The sequence below is a fragment of the Neomonachus schauinslandi genome, chromosome 4 (genome assembly GCF_002201575.2).
Source record: "Neomonachus schauinslandi chromosome 4, ASM220157v2, whole genome shotgun sequence".
Classification (NCBI taxonomy): Eukaryota; Metazoa; Chordata; class Mammalia; order Carnivora; family Phocidae; genus Neomonachus; species Neomonachus schauinslandi.
Window position 1 is genome coordinate 139,449,847 of NC_058406.1, and position 16,714 is coordinate 139,466,560.

General features: G+C 37.9%; 1 protein-coding gene across 1 annotated transcript; it reads left to right on the forward strand.

Annotated features, from left to right (window-relative positions):
- The first annotated feature begins 14,935 nt into the window (after positions 1 to 14,935).
- LOC110579044 (protein canopy homolog 2-like) lies at positions 14,936 to 15,487 on the forward strand. Its single transcript, XM_044914247.1, is given in 2 exon segments — positions 14,936 to 15,348; positions 15,350 to 15,487. Coding segments are annotated over 2 exon segments (549 nt in total). The 5' UTR covers positions 14,936 to 14,937.
- Positions 15,488 to 16,714: the final 1,227 nt, after the last annotated feature.

Consider the following 16,714-nt stretch of genomic DNA (forward strand, 5'->3'; position numbering starts at 1 on the left):
TAACAATGGTACAGAAGAATATGTTTTGTAATAATATTATAATATTAGAAAGTTAATAATACTAGTAAGTTTCATATGGGGAAATCATTATTCTAAGAATTTTGAATATGTTACTCTACTTAATCTTAACCCATGAGAGAGTTAATACACTATCTGCCTTTTACAGTTGAGGAAACAGAGGTATTGAGATATACAGAAACAAGATTTGAATCCAAAGCCAGGACTTTGAACTGCGTTATAAGACTGCAAGGACAAAGAAAACAGCCTCTATCTGCCAGAACCACTGGGTTTCCAAGTATTATTATGGTCTTTCCTTTCCATTGCAGGGTTCTGCTTTCATCATGCTGAGGTTTGACTTGATCTTGGCCTTGACCTAGAGATACAGTAACCTCACTCTAAGCTGCCTTGGGGTGTGTATCACCAGGCACAGGCTATGGATGAAATAGACATCTCTTAAATGTGTGGATCAATGCATGATGGCATATTCCATCTTTGCCACTGAGATAACCTTTGGTATTATTCCTACGGTTGGTAGTGAGGACAGAGTGTGAGAGTTGGTGATGCGTTGAGTCTACAAACATTAGAGGCAGGTTGCCTCCAGCACAGGGGGATTTACTCAACTATGCTTCTTTAAATGATTTCCTCACATTGTTTTAACTCTAGGCTCTGCTTAGGGCAGAAGAATACATGACAGTAATTTATCATTTTTCGTTTTTACTCCATTGTCACTATGGAAGAAGATAATGGCTGCAATTTCAGATTCTTAGAACTGAGGTACAGAGAAAATGTTTTTTTCATGTAAACGATTCTTTTCTTACCATGTGCTATTTGTGGGGGTATAACTGAGAAAATCCTCTATGAAGGAAAATTTTGCAATATATATATCAAAATTGTTAATGCACAGACCTTTTGATCTAGCAATTCTACTTCAAATAATTTATTTTACAGAGAAATTTACACGTGAGAAATGATAATATTTTTGAGAGCAAAAAATTAGAAGCAACTTAATTGCCAATCAGTAAGAAGCTGACTAAATAACATGGTATATTGATCTTTATAAGTGAATTTAATGCAACTAAAACAAAATAAAACAAAGGGATCTCTTCATGTGTGGATTTGGAATTATCTCTAAAATGTATTGAGTAAAAAAATTACGGAGAATAGGTACTAAATTTGTGTTAATAAAAACAGATTTTATATGTAGGATGGTTTTAAAGTGTGCAAACTCCTTGACAGTCTTCCCTTGAAAAGATGGAGCCCAATTCTTCTTTCTTTGGATGTGGGACTATAGTAGCTACTTGCTTGTATAACCATAAAATATTTTTAGACTGATATTTGAGACACTGTGAACTTTGAGCACCTCTAGGAGAGAGAATTTGGTCACTGGGCACAGGATCAGAGGATATATTCCTCCTGTATATATTATTTGTGCTTCTTGATTTTTAACCATGTTAGTGATTACCTGTTTAAAAATAAAATTAACAAATGTTAATATAGGGACTCTATTTAATAAATAAAATAAAGTGGTATATCCCATTTTTTATTTCCAGTTTTACTTATAAATGCCTACAGGTGGTTCACAGACTTAGAACAGACTGACTAAATGCTTCTGATGAAATGAGAATGGAAGAATGTTGGTAGAGACCATCTGGGGGAGAGATGGTTGGAAAACACAATAATCACTTGTTCTTAAATTCAAATAAAGAGGGAAGAGGGCTACCACAGGAGGAGGAAGGACTACTGGAAACAGTGATGGAGGGATGGTCTTATCTTGCCAGGTGTTGGTCACTCGGAAGTGGGCAGTAGTCCAGCAAAGGAGAGGCTCTCGAGTTGGAGTGGCAGGCAAACGTGACTCCCTGGCACACCAGAGGTGAAGCTTCCTGAAGGGCGGGTCCCCCTCAGAGGCTGGGTGGGAGGCACTGAGCTTGGGTGACTGGACTGAGTACTCATGCCACTGTGGAGAAGCTGACAGGCAAAATGTAGAGGAAGAGTGATGACACATATATTCCGCATCAGGGTAGCAATAAGCTATTAAGGAACAGATTTGCTTTCTGTTCTTTTTTTCTGCTAGACACACATAGTCCATTTGCTTTGCAAAGCAATTTTAGAATGTTGTTTATGGTAAGATGTAAGGTGCCTTATGGCACCCTCCCCCCAAAAAATCTCTCTCAAATTCATGTGTGGATTTAGAGCTATTCCAGTCCTAGAACTTTGTATTCAATTTTAGAGGTAATTGTTCCTCCATTTGTGATATTATAACAGGGATATCTTCCTCGTAGGCTTGTTGAGTGGATTTAATGGAATAAAGTTGAGGGCTGGAATCATCTGACCTTCCCTCCACAACCCTGGCACCCAGGGCTCCTCTCCTTCAAGGGGTCCCCTGCCACCCACGCTCACCTTGCCTACTTTCCAGCATAACAATCTCCATGTGCAGTCTTGCAGACTGCCCACCACTGTGTGAAGGAAGTTTAGAATGCAAATCCTATTCAATTTAAGGAAACTGGGGGGCTTCTTCACAGGGGAGCCAGGTGATGGTCCACTCAGCTAACCCCAGTTTGCATAACTACTAAGGAGCAGAGCCACAGTGCAAACCCAGGCTTCTGCTCTTCTACTCCTTGTCCCTCTGCTGCCCTGGATGAGGGCATCTGAAGGTTACCTAGGCATTTGCAAAAATAACTGAAAGACCTTCCCTTATGATTGCCCTTAGCTGTGTTTCTCTGTGGAGGCATCATAGTGAAATGGATTAAACATTTATGCTTTGGAATTAAATGTCTAGGTTCAAGGTCAAGTTCCATCATTTACTAGTTTTATAACATTGGGCAAGTGCCTTAACTTCTCTGTGCCTCTATTTCTTTATCTTTAAAATGGGATCAGAGGGTCACAGTGAGGAGTGAATGAAGTAACACATGGGAAGTCTTACAACAGTGCTTGGTACATGGTCAGTATTCAATTAATGATAACTTGGTTTCTTTTTATAATATAGTTCATAATAGGAATTCATAAACACCATCTCATTAATACTGATAATACCTCTATGGGTACATAATTAAAACTGAATTTTATGCTTACAAAACTGTGGTTTAAACTTGCCCTAATTAATAATGATAATAAGGAAGACTGGTTGCTTGCTTATTATGTACTTGGTACTTCACACATATTGACCTATTCAGTCCACACATATTTATGAGAGAAATGACATTTTTATCCCCATTTTACAGGGGGAAAATGGAGACAAGTGTGTTAAATGTTTTAGTCAAGGTCACATAGCTAGCGAGTATCATAGCCAGAATTCAAACCTTCTCAGTCTGGATTCAGAGACCCGGCTACACTACCTGACCTCCCATGTGCATACACTGTAAGAGTCAAAGCGGACCCTACCACACAGATCTAGCAATTCCAATGTCAGAATAGTCAGTAAGCTTCCATGTGGGGTCCAAAAGAGAATTAACTATCATGACTCTCTGCGTTCATGTTCCTATTTTATGAGGCTTTACTGAGTGATTAGACACTAATAACTAAATTTGATTAACTGTACCAGAATAATAACAGTAAAACCCTGGATTTCACTCTGTCAGACAAGTTTTAGGAAAGTACTGAAGGCCAAAAACAAGCGGTATTTATGACAAATTCTACTATTACTGGGATTTTATATTCTTTATAGCTCAGATGTGTTCTGTGGAGATATAATAAAAAACTTTCTAATATAAATTTGCAGTTCTTTCTTCACTCTAAACTTGTTATAACAAACCTTTAGAGAACACAGACATTCTAGACTAAGAGATGTCATCCATGGAAGTTGTTTAAACATCTGAACAAATGATGATTAAACAAATAAATATTAAAATTATTTTATATATAAAAATCTGAACCATGATCTCAAACACTGTAAGTGAATTGTAGATACCCATTAAATTTAATCATGAATACACACACACACACACACACACCCCTCTGTACACATATATACTTACATTCTGGTGTATATATATATATATATATATATATACATATATATATATATATATATATATATTTATAAATCAGTCCAACACTATTCCCCCCTTTTTAGTGTATCATGCTCGGGAGTGGCCAGGGTGCACACTTGCAGCTGATCCAGTCATAGCATGTCCCTCCTTCTGCACCCAATAATTGTCCCAAGTGGGGAGCCCGTGATGGAAGCTGGCCAATCAGAATCTACCATAGGGCTTTTCAAACAAAACTGGAAAAAAAAGCTTCCTTTCCTTCTTGTTTATGGAACTGTTAGGGTATGAGCTCAGATGTTATTTCTTAAAAACTGAGGTTAGAGCTCACGAGGAAGCCAGACAAGCCAATACAGCATGCAGAAAGACATGATGGGGGCGGTAGGGTGCGAGTGCATTCTGGTGACATTCAAATCCCCAGTTATAGACTTCTTTAAGGCCAGTATAACTCTGCCCCTCTCAGATTTGGCTCAGTGAATTCCTCCCTTTATGCTTATTTTAGTTCCTGTTAAGATTCAGGAACGTGCTTCCTATAAATACAGAGGATGATGCAAATGCTGTACATGATAGTGTTGGGGAGAGTTCTCACATTCACTGAGGCTGGGGTGTAACCGTTTTTTTTTTTTAATTGGATGGTAATTTGGTAGTAGCTACCAAAATTTGCACCTAAAATTTATAATGGCAAAACCTCTTGACCCGGAAATTCCATATTTAAGAATCTCTACTATAGAAATATTAGCATGGCTGATAAGGAATATATGAAAAAGATGTTTACTGAAACATTTTGTACTTGCCTTCAATCAGGGACTGTTGAAAACAAGTCATGGCCTGCCTATCATAGAACGTTCTGCAGATAAAGAAATAAGAAGTAGCCTGCATATGTGGAAGGATGCCCATAATGTATTATTGAAGGAAAATGAAATTGCAAAAGTATAATCCCATTTTGGTAACAACAAGCGAAAGTCAAATGAGTGTACATATGTGCATGAAGAAAGAGCTGCACGAATACAGTTGAGAATGAGGAAAGGGACCACTTAGAGCTTTAATGTTTTACTTTATAGATTTCTATCTTATTTGTTTTCAACTTGTATGCATTACTTTGTTAATTATTAAAAACAATTTAAAAAGGAAGATAGTTTTATCTACTTTATCAGGCTCTTTTCTTTCTTTTTTTGTAAAGATTTTATTTATTTATTTGACAGAGAGAGTGAGACAGCACAAGCAGGGGGAGCAGAAGGAGAGGGAGAAGCAGGCTCCTGGCCAAGCAGGGAGCCTGATGTGGGACTCAGTCCCAGGACCCTGGGATCACGACCCAAGCCAAAGGCAGACACTTAATCATCTGAGCCACCCAGGCACCCTGTCAGACTCTTTTCTTAGAAGAAACACTCCTTAGGAAAGGTAGAAGGGCACCAATTGGGCAGAGACCTCAGGGTTAGACTTTGGCTCCACCTCTGACATGCTTTGTGATGTGGATTGAACTGATCCAACTCTCTGGCTTTGTTCACTCATCTGAAAACTGGGGGATTAGACCTATATGGGCATGAACATCCCCCTCAGCTGTAACAATGTATGAACACCCATCTATTTTTTAGGCTTTATAATATGTACAAACAGAATTCTGAGGATAGAATAACATTTGGAAGATTTATATGTTAAAAAAAGATGTATAAGAATTAAATATTCATTAAGTATGGCATACTGACCAATATTTTAAACCAAAAAATTTTAATCTTTCTCTTTTCTCTGAAGAAAGACTGTAGTGAAATGATTACTGCATTAACTTTTATGTGAAACTAAAGCCCATAATACCTGTACTTGCCTTATATTTTGAGATCTCCCTACATGGGTAAAATTTCTGAAAAAGAAGGATGGTCAAGTCCCTGGTACCCCAGGAAAGTGCATAGTAGCTATCTAACAAGACAGGGCTCCCAATCTACCAGGAGATCCCAGCGCACTGGGAGTAGAGCCCTATTCTATGACATTTGTTTAGGTTAATCAAGGCTAAGAAGCTGGTCATAGGCAAACTGAATCAAGACAACAGACGTTTCTTTGGACCGTACCTCCTCTGCACCACCCCCAGGGCAATGTGAATACACTTAGACAGAGCACGCCTTCTCCAGTTAAACTCAACTCCCGCCTTCTCATTGCCTTCCCTAGTCACTTCACACATTACCCTGTCTGTCGAGACGTAGAAGTCATGTGAGTTTTTTAACTTCTAATTAAGTGTTAAGATCACCTGTAGAATAACAGCACAGATGGGGAAGGGGAAGAGGAGACACCGTAGCAGTTTTTTCATGCTTAGTCATAAGAACAAGTAAATGCAATGACCTTGGGTCTTATTCAAATGCATAATCCTTTTGAAACAAATTTAACGATCTTGGACCAGGTTATAAAGCTGCTGCACATACAGCTTCTCACCCATTTACTTTTCCTTTTCATGAATTGCCATTGTAAAGTCAGTACTTTTCTAAGTAGGACACCATGCTAGAACAAATACTAATTTTATCAGATAAATAACTTTCTTAGGATCCCTGCTTATTTTTATAGGCAACTATTTACAAGCTGGTGTCACCCACTAGACAATGAAATTCTTGACATCAGAGTCTTGCCGTCACACCTAGTTCAAGGCTAGCATCTGGAAGAATCCAAAAAGCCTTGTTGGGTAACCTAATGAAGAAATAGTACCTGGCTAGTTCTAAATTTGAACTACGAAAGAATCCAGTGACTGGCATATAATTTAAACTAGTCATTTTTGTTCACAGTCTGAGGTAGATTGAAATTTCTAGGAAGCAAATTTCCACAAAGGCAAGGATTTTTGTCATTTTGTTCACCGGTGTATCCCAAGTGCTTGGGAATGACCTATCCCTATCCTTACTCCCACACACAGCTTCCTGACTATTACTAACATGACTTTACTATTCCATTGCTTTCATTAGCATGACTTTCCCAATCCAGGAGACTCTTGCCCAGGCACATAACTTGGCTGTTCATGATGTGAACTTCCAGAAAGACCTATGAACAATAGGAAACACAGCACTTAACTGATGAATATTCTTTGGATTTCTTCAAAGATTTTTCACCTTGCTCTTCCCACAAATTCCAAACTGTTATACCCTGATCCTTATCCAATCCTAAGCAAGCCTCCTCCTCCTCCCATTGAAATACCTGCCTTAAACCAAACTACTGATTCTCAGTAAATCCCAACTTTGCGTTCCTCATTAGAGACACCACTGCAGCTTGATTCAGCTGATAATGCCACTTATAAATAAATTCAATAAACTCAGCTTGGTCTTGTCAGCAGATTGTGTTGTTAATATTTTGGGGAGCCAGCTTTCAACATACCTAGCCTAAGGTACAGAGTAGGCACTGAATAAATATTTGTTGAATGAATGAGTGAATGCTATATAATGGTACATGAAGGGATTTTAAAAGCTTGATTAAGCCTAAATCCAAATGAGTCAGTCCCTGTAAATCTCCACCGAAAGCATGACTAATCTAGTAGAGATACATTATGCCATAAGCATTGACATGTTACAGGGTGGCTCGTAGCCAAAATTGGCATATTTACCATATCCTTTTTATTTTAAATTACTTTTTTAGAGTTTGAGCCAAATAGTGCGAATCAATTGTTCTTAAAAGAGCAGTGGATGAGTGTTTTCTGACCCACGCTTCCTTAAGAGTGACTGAGGTGACATGGTGGGATACTAGTTTATTCATTATTTGAAAATGTTTGTTGATTTACTTCAGGTTTTTGCAGGAGACATTTTGATTAGCTTTACCATTTTTTTTCTAGGAAAAACAAGTTTTCCTGGAAGATTTTCTAAGCTCAAAAAAAGGCCTTCTTTGTTTTATCTTTAAGGCATCCAGATGACAGTGAGAAGCCAACTTATCTGATTTTATTTTTTTTATTTTATTTTTTTTTAGTAACTCCCAGTTGTAACTCAACCCATAGCTGCATGCAGTCAACTAGTAGATCTCTCAACTAAATGTATGATTTAATAGAGGGGAAAGAAAAAGAGGCTAAGGCCACTTTACTTTATGTTTTTAAAGATCTTATCTATTTTTTGTGTGTGAGAGAAAGAGTGTGCGCATGTGCGAGCTCTGGAGGCAGGGAGCGGCAGAGGGAGAAGCTGACTCCCCGCTGAGCAGGGACCCTGCCTCCCATGGGGGACTCCATCTGAGGACACTGGGATCATGACCTGAGCCAGAAGCAGATGTTTAACCCACTGAGCCACCCAGGTGCCCAAAACCATTTTATAATAAAGAATTTAAATATGGGAAAGTTCCACTGCCCGTTCAACTGGAATAGCACTAAGGAGCAGTACTTAAAAATAATTTCAGAAAAGGTAAGATTACGTGCCAAATTCAAATTGTAGTATTAACCCCAAGTAGGAGCAAGCTCTTTGGCTTTTCCAATATACTAACATAAGACCGTCAGGTTTGTTTTTATTTTTAATTTTTATTTTTTTAAAGATTTTATTTATTTATCTGAGAGAGAGAGTGAGTGAGAGAGCACACAGGCAGAGGGAGAGGGAGAAGCAGACTCCCCTGCTAAGCAGGGAACCCAATGATGCAGGGCTCTCAACCTGAGCTGAAGGCAGACGCTTAATGACTGAGCCACCTAGGCACTCCTGTTTTTATTTTTTAAATAATTTTGGGGTTTTTGCTTGTGTCATTTAGATATTATTTGCAGAATGCATAAAACCCCAGGAGTTTAATCGGAATATAATTCAAACTTGTGTTTTGCTTTCTTTCTCACAAGTTTATTCGAAACTAAAATACAAAATAACATGAGAACAATTTTTCTTTTTCCTTTCTTCAAAGGAACAATAAATACCCTGGTATTTATCAGGAGTCTGAAAAAGATTTTAACAATTAAGTATGTTTTGGGAGGCGGCGATAGAAGGAAGATGACTTAGGTCAAGATTATTTGCTGAAGCTCCTGGAAATTATATAATTATAGTCTTCCCTGGGCAGAGATTAGGGTAACGGATCTGTTACAACTCCATTACCAAAATTGTAAAATAGCATCCGTGTCTCTGAAAAGAGGTGGGGTTGGGACATCGACACTAAGCTGGACAAATTCCCAAGAGCCCAGTCTCCAGGCAGATTCCAGGAACTGCTCATGTTTCCCAGCCTCCAGAGAAACCCAACTCTCTAGAAACAATTGATATTTCTAGAATTTACGGAAAAGTATAGAGCCAAATAATTTTATCTGTGCTTACTCAAACAGTACAGTTTTGACAAGAAATCTCTGACCTGGGTTCTGAACCCAATATATGTTTTGGCAACTGAAGGGGAATAGAGTTTGTCACTGAAAATATGACTTTTTGGCATATGCATTATTTTTGAGCTGATTATTTTAAAGAAACTACAGACACAAGAGAAGCTCTGAAAACAAAGTGAAAGTTACCTTTTGTAAGGGAAATCTACATTTATAAAGGAAATTTATGTTAGCAACGGGACTTGTACCAGAAAGATACTGTTATCAGAGATCACTTTTGCATCTGAGAGACCTACTTACCTGGCCAGGCAAACTTTGTTTGACAAACATTTCCTCTTTCACCTGCCAGGTGAATTGCATTCCCTTCTTTAAAGCCCCAGACCCCATCCCTTTCCTTAGCTCAGGATGGTATACAAGCTTCAATTATCTGGCTGTCTTTTGAGTCTCATATCTTTGTAGGGCTTCCACAGGTAATTAAAATTGTTTCTTTCTTCTGCTAATGTGTCTTTTATTACAGGGAAGTCTCAGCCAAGAGCTCAGAAAAGTAGAGAACTATTTTTTCTCCCCCACAATAGATACTTTTGTTTCTGAGATTTTCGGCAAAAAGCATGGAAGATGGAAGCTGCATCTTGAAAAATATTTTCTATGAATCATTGTAGTAGTCATAACCTAGAAGAAAACTTCAGGGGACAAGCAAAAGCATTCAGCTAACTTTGTGGCTACGAGCAAATTAAGCCTGCAGATCACTTTTGCAAGACAAAAACATTATTAAATTATTAGTTGCTTTGGAAATGCCTGTACTGGGCTAAGGACTAAGCTGCCTCAAAATTTCCTATGAATCTCTGACAGCTATTATTATGTAAATATCCTTAGAATTTATGGGAGCTCTACAGGGGGACAGTGAAAACTCAAACTTGGTTTCTACTACTATTAAAGAAAAATGATTGAAATGAACAAATTATCCCCCCTTCCCCCACCAGCTTAAAGTAAAACATGGTCACAAGTCACCGTGAAAAGTTGATTTCAAATAGAATTAAGTCACTAACTCCCAGCATACACTTTTAAACCTCTAGAAATTACAATCAGAATGAAGATTCTTTTGCTGTTAATTTTAGTTATTTGATGGGTTACAGTCATCTTCAATTATTTGAGAGTGAGAGATGAAGAAGGGAAAAAATATGCCATTGCTCCTATGGGATATATTTAACAATCTCTCCTCTTTCTCCTCTCAAAAAAAAAAAAAAATAAGAAAAGAAAAAATAGAAAAGGAAAAAAGCCTAAATATCACTAGATATTGTGAAAGAATTTTAATCTAAAATGGAACTAGAGGTTATGAAATGGAGAATCACACACACAACCTCAGGAAAACAAAACTTAAGAACTGAAAGACTAATTTCCCATAAATGCCTGACTTCCGGAAAACCAGATTTTATCTCCTGACCAATGAACATCCACCGGGAATCTCTCCCCATCCTCACGCCAATGGATTTACTGCTTGGACTCTGGCTGGACTTCTCTCTTTACACTCTTGCCCCCAAAATACAGTTCACCTCAAACCGATGGACTCACCTATAGATTGTAATCATTTGCATTTCCCAAATTACAGTTCCTCTGCTACTCCAAAATGAACTCAATTTTTGGTAGTTTGAGTTGCCTTAGTTTATCTCTTTATTTAGTTTGGCAAGATAGATGGAATAGAACAATATGACATTGATGTAAGACATTTTGTAGGGAAAATACAGATTCTAAGTTGAACAATTCTGTAAGGGGACCTACAAAATATGACAAATGATGATGTCTTTATGTTGGATAGTTTACAATGGGAAAAATGTTAACATGCCTCTCTATGGTGGATCTTACAAGATCTAGTTAAAATGGACAATGAGATTCATAGTAAGATTCAGATAGAATTACAATTTAATCAGCACATGTTTTGTAATTTATTTCTACTACATTTCAGAGGAGTTGTAAGACAGAAATAATCTTGAAAAGTCTGTAATCTTTATATCTGAAATCTCACCCTCAGATAAAAACTTAGAGGAGGAACACTCCATTTGGTATTCTAGCTCCATCACTAATGGGCTAAGACCATAAGCAAGATATTTGACATTTCTGGGTCCCTTTTCAACCACCATGATGCTGTGGCTCTTACCTTCTACTCATCCTTTGGCACCTACCAACATTCCATTTACACCAGCATCTGAGAGCCGCCTCACCTAGAGGGCTCTGTGCCCCCAGCTTAATCTCATGTTATCAACTGTGGTCTACTTCCAGGCTGAAAGAATAGAATGTGTCACTAAATTTGGTTGCTAAAAGTGATGTCAACTTTTTCATCGGCAATCTTCTATATCAGCAATTCTCAAAACTTTCTGGTTTTAAGACTCTATTTACACAAAAATTATTAGGGATCCCCCAAATCTTTGGTTATATGGGTTATATCTATCAAAATTTACCTTACTGAAAATTAAAACTGAGAACATTTTCCTCCGGTTTTATTGAGAAATGATAGACATACATCACTGTGTAAGGTGTTAGCATGATGGTTTGATTTACCTATATCGTGAGATGATTACTATAACAGGTTCCGCTAATATCCATCTTCTCATGTAAAGTAAAAAGACAAGAAAGAAGAAAAGACAAAAAGGAGAAAGGTTTTTTTCTCCTTGTGATGAGAACTTAGAATTTACTCTCTTAATGACTTTCCCGTATAGCAGCACTAGCTCTAGACATCATGTTGTCCATTACATCCCCAGTACTTCTGTAGTTTGTAACTTGAAGTTTGTACCCTTTGACTTGCTTCTTCCAATTCCTCCTCCCCAGCTGAGAACTTTAAATATTCAGTATTTATTAATTTGGTTCTTAAAAGCCTATTATATAAATAATATATGTTTACGAAAAATCGCTTCCTAATTCAAAAAAATTTAGTGAGAAGAGTGTAAAAGATTTTTACAAATCTCTGTAACATCTGGCTCAATATATGACAGCTGGATTCTCATAGCTGCTTCTTCATTTAGTCTGTTGCAATATCACATACGTAGCTCCCAGAAAACCCCACTATAAACTCATGGAAGAATGAGAGTGAAAAAGAAACTAACTTCCTAGTATCTTTATGAAAATGCTTTTGACCTCTCAGTACTTCTGAATGAGTTTTGGAGGGCCCTAGGAGTCCCAGACTTCACTTTGTGACTGTTGTTCTATATGATGGAGTAGCTGGTCTAAATTGTAAGGCTATATTATATATAAAATATATGTTTTTATATTATATATATATTTTTATATTGTATATAATATAATAAAATATATAAATATATTATATATTAAATATATAATTATATATTATTATACATTAAATGTATAATATATTATTTAATATATTCACTTATATATTTGTATATATTAATATTATGTGATATATATATAAAATTATATATTATAAAATATTATATATTACATATAAAATACATACTTATATATGCATATATTATATAACATATAAGACATATTATATAGTATATTGCACATATTATATATAATATATATTATATATAATCATATAATTATATTAATTTTGAATGAAGGCTGTCAGCAAAAATTTTTATTTTTTCTGAATTGATCCTTAGAATAACCATGAAAATGAGACCTAACTCTCATAAAGAATTTCCTTATATCAGGCACTGTGCTAAGAGCTTTGCAAATGTTGTTTCATTTAATCCTCAAAACAACCCTAGAAGACAGTGCCACCAATATTATTTACCATTTAGCAAGTGAGGAGATGGGCCTTGGAAAGCATAACTCGCCAAGGTTACACCAGTAGTGGACTACTGACTTGGCCTTTGAGCTTAGGCAGTCTGACTTCAGACCACACAAGATCCTAATTAAGGCACCTAATTCCCCTTCAAAAGAGATTGCTCAGCACTGAAATAATTATCTCATGTAAGTGTCACAAAAATTTCATGAGGATGACTTCATATTCCTTATTTAACAGATGAACAACAGACTAAGTTTGCACAGTGGGCTTCGGGCAAGACCAGGACATGCAATATGTTTACCTATGCTCATTCTGTGTCACTAGTCACTGATCTCCAGAAATAATCTAGGTATGATCCAGAGACTGTTCAAGGCAGTTCACAGGTGGGGAGCACGGGGGAGAGAAGAGAAAATATTAGCACTCATTTTTCTCTTTATTTTAAAAATGAGAAAAAAATCGGCTTTTTCAATATCTAGTACATAGACTGACACCTGTCCTTCATTGAGCCATAACTGAGCACTTAAGATGTGGAAAGGGTCCTGAGGAAAGAATGGGTAGTCATATATGCAGAACCAGGTGCAGTAATTACTACTTTATGTAATAACAGTCCTGAACCACTACTCTAAGACCCCAACAAGTTATCAGGCTTACTTTGGTTCTGATGGCTTCGGTTTAAACATTCCTGACTTCATATCCTAATAATATATTCATACAAAGTGATATCTGCTCTTTGATATTTCCAGCATAGCCATAGGAAAAAATGGAAAGAATAAAAGGACTAGGGTAGGCAGATGGGATTGATGATTGTGAAGAAATAGCACAGAACTCTTGGGTGTATGCAACCTATTTAGACACAGCCTGAGATGATGACAGTGTTTTGTTTTTTTTTTTTTGGAGGACAAAAATACACAAAGAATTACCAGGTGCTGGTAGAAGAGGTGTGAAGTAAGCTGTGAAAATAGCACATTTACAGGGGGCTGTTTTGATGTGCAATCTTAATTAAGCACATTTTCTGCCTTTATGAAGTAAGAGCCAGATCCACTGTTATTATCACAGTTGAACAATCTTTTGGAAAACCTAGAACAAATGAAATACATCTAAGTTATTTATGATCAAAACAAAGCCATCTCATTAAGAGAATGCTTATTTTCTCTAGTGGGGTTTCCTTTTCTTTGTCAATATTTGTTATTCCAATCAGGTAATTAAATGATGGTAGTAGTATCCCAGAGTAAATACACTGTGTTAACTTTACCAGTTAGGTGGTAATTTACTTAATGTTCCACATAAAGAAATCAGTTTCATACTCCGATTGCGAAGTATAGTTATGTCTATCAGCACTTACCATGTTATGTTGTAATTATTTGTTACATTTCTCTTTCTCTCTCTCCTACTGGACCATGAATACCTTGAGGCATACACTTTTTCATTATAAGAAGAAACACCGGGTGTTTAATTATGTGCCAGATTCTGTTTTAAGTGTCAGATCAATTATTTAGTTTAAACTTCACAAAGCTTTATAATATGGGTACTGTTAGTATTTTCATTTTAGCAATAAGGAAATTTGAACTCAGGGACGTTAATTTGCTTGAGTTCACAAAGAAAGTAAAAACTAGTAGACCTAAGAAAGGAACTCAAGCAGCTTGATCTGAGTGATCTTGCTCTTAATCCTTATGCTGTTCGGCGATGACGGCTCTGGGTTGATTACAACCAAGAATGTTACATGAGTCAATATTCACGGCTCGCACCGCAGCGCATCAGAGCCCTGCTTAGGCGCCCGATTAGAGTGCAGGGAGCTGGGTCAGGCAGTCGCTGGGGCACCCGTGCCTGGAAAGTGCTGGAGCGCTCTGGAGAAGCCTGGACAGCCCTGCTCCCCAGCAGCCAGGTGCGAGGGGCCAGAGCTAAAGTGAGAGTCCGGGTGTCCTTGAGCGCCTGGGCCAGGGCGGCGGCCCTGGGAGCAGAGGTGGAGCAACCCCGTTACGCTAAAGATGAAAGGCTGGGGCTGTCTGGCCCTGCTTCTGGGGGCCCTGCTGGGAACTGCCTGGGCCCGGAGGAACCAGGATCTACACTGTGGAGCTTGCAGGGCTCTGGTGGATGAACTAGAGTGGGAAATAGCCCAGGTGGATCCCAAGAAGACCATTCAGATGGGCTCTTTCCGAATTAATCCGGATGGCAGCCAGCCAGTGGTGGAGGTGCCTTATGCTCGCTCAGAGGCCCACCTCACAGAGCTGCTAGAGGAGGTATGTGACCAGATGAAGGAGTATGGGGAACAGATTGACCCTTCCACTCACCGCAAGAACTACATACGTGTAGTGGGCCGGAGTGGAGAATCCAGTGAACTGGACCTACAGGGCATCCGGATTGATACGGACATCAGTGGTACTCTCAAGTTTGCGTGTTAAGAGCATTGTGAAGGAATATGAGGACGAACTCACTGAATTCTTTTCGCGAGAGGCTGACAATGTTAAAAACAAACTTTGTAGCAAGCGAACAGATCTATGTGACCATGCCCTGCACATATCGCATGATGAGCTATGAACCACCGGAGCGGCCCAGACTGACAGGCTAGATGGATCATCCCCAGGAGGGCAAGAGGCTGGCAATGCCTTTTATATTATGTTTTTACCGAAATGAACTGAAAAATTGTGAAACCAAAAAAAAAAAAAAAAGTCTGTGCTGAGAATGTTCACCAAGGCTCTTATGTCTGTTAACTCATTTATTTTTATAACCCTATAAAGTAAATACTAATATTATACTTATTTTATAGGACAGGAAACAAAGAGATGTGACAGAGCAAGGATTTTCAGCCACTTACCATTGTATGACATGCTACTATCACATGATTAGAACCTATAAAAAGTTGGTCCTATCTCTGAAACAGCAGGACTATAAAGGGTCTCTGCAGTATTTAAGGAAGCGGCCCTCAGTGAGTTTCTCCTATGTAATTGAATATGAACCCTGCTCTTGCCATCAGTTATCACATCTAATCTTCACTAGACCCCAATGGGAAAGACATCTGCCTCTGCATTTACAGTTGAGGCTCAGAGGGAGTTGAGTTGAGCACTGTTTAGCTGAGTTTCTTGGCAAATAAGTGAAAGAGGGAAATGGATGTGATATTCATTGCCTGATAAAAGGAAGTACACCTGAAAAAAATTTTTTTTGTCCCTGGATTCAAAAAGCATACCTTTAAAATAAATGTTTTCTCTCCCAATCCTTAGCAGGTTTAGGGATAGTTCAGAGGGGTGACAATTCAAAAATACTTGAGACTCAGCTCTTAACTGGTTTCATAATTCTGACTTAAAGGCTTCCGAGGTCCCTCTCTTCATGGAACCTGGGGCAACTCAAATACTTTGTCATCCATTACTCTTCTTCTAAAGTCATTTTGTGGTCTTATTGCTAGGTCTCATTCATTCATTCATTCATTCAATAATTATTAACTGAGCATCAGCCATATAAGAGGGAATGTGCCAGGTGCTGGGGATAAAAAAAAAAAAAGTGAACATGCATAGTGCTGTTCTCTTGGAATTTATAGCTTGACACTAGCCAATAGATGGGCAGAAGGATATTTGTGTAACATTTTTCTGCCTCACCCAAGTTCTACTTGTATTTTGTGCTCAAATCCAAGCATTGCTTTATATTTCAATGAGTAGAAACAAGAGAAAACTGTCTTTACCTCCCCAGCACCTAGCACAGTGTCCAGCACATAGTAGACATTTGATTAATGTTTGCTGAGGAAGCAGAGTGGCTTGGTAGGAAGGGAGAGAG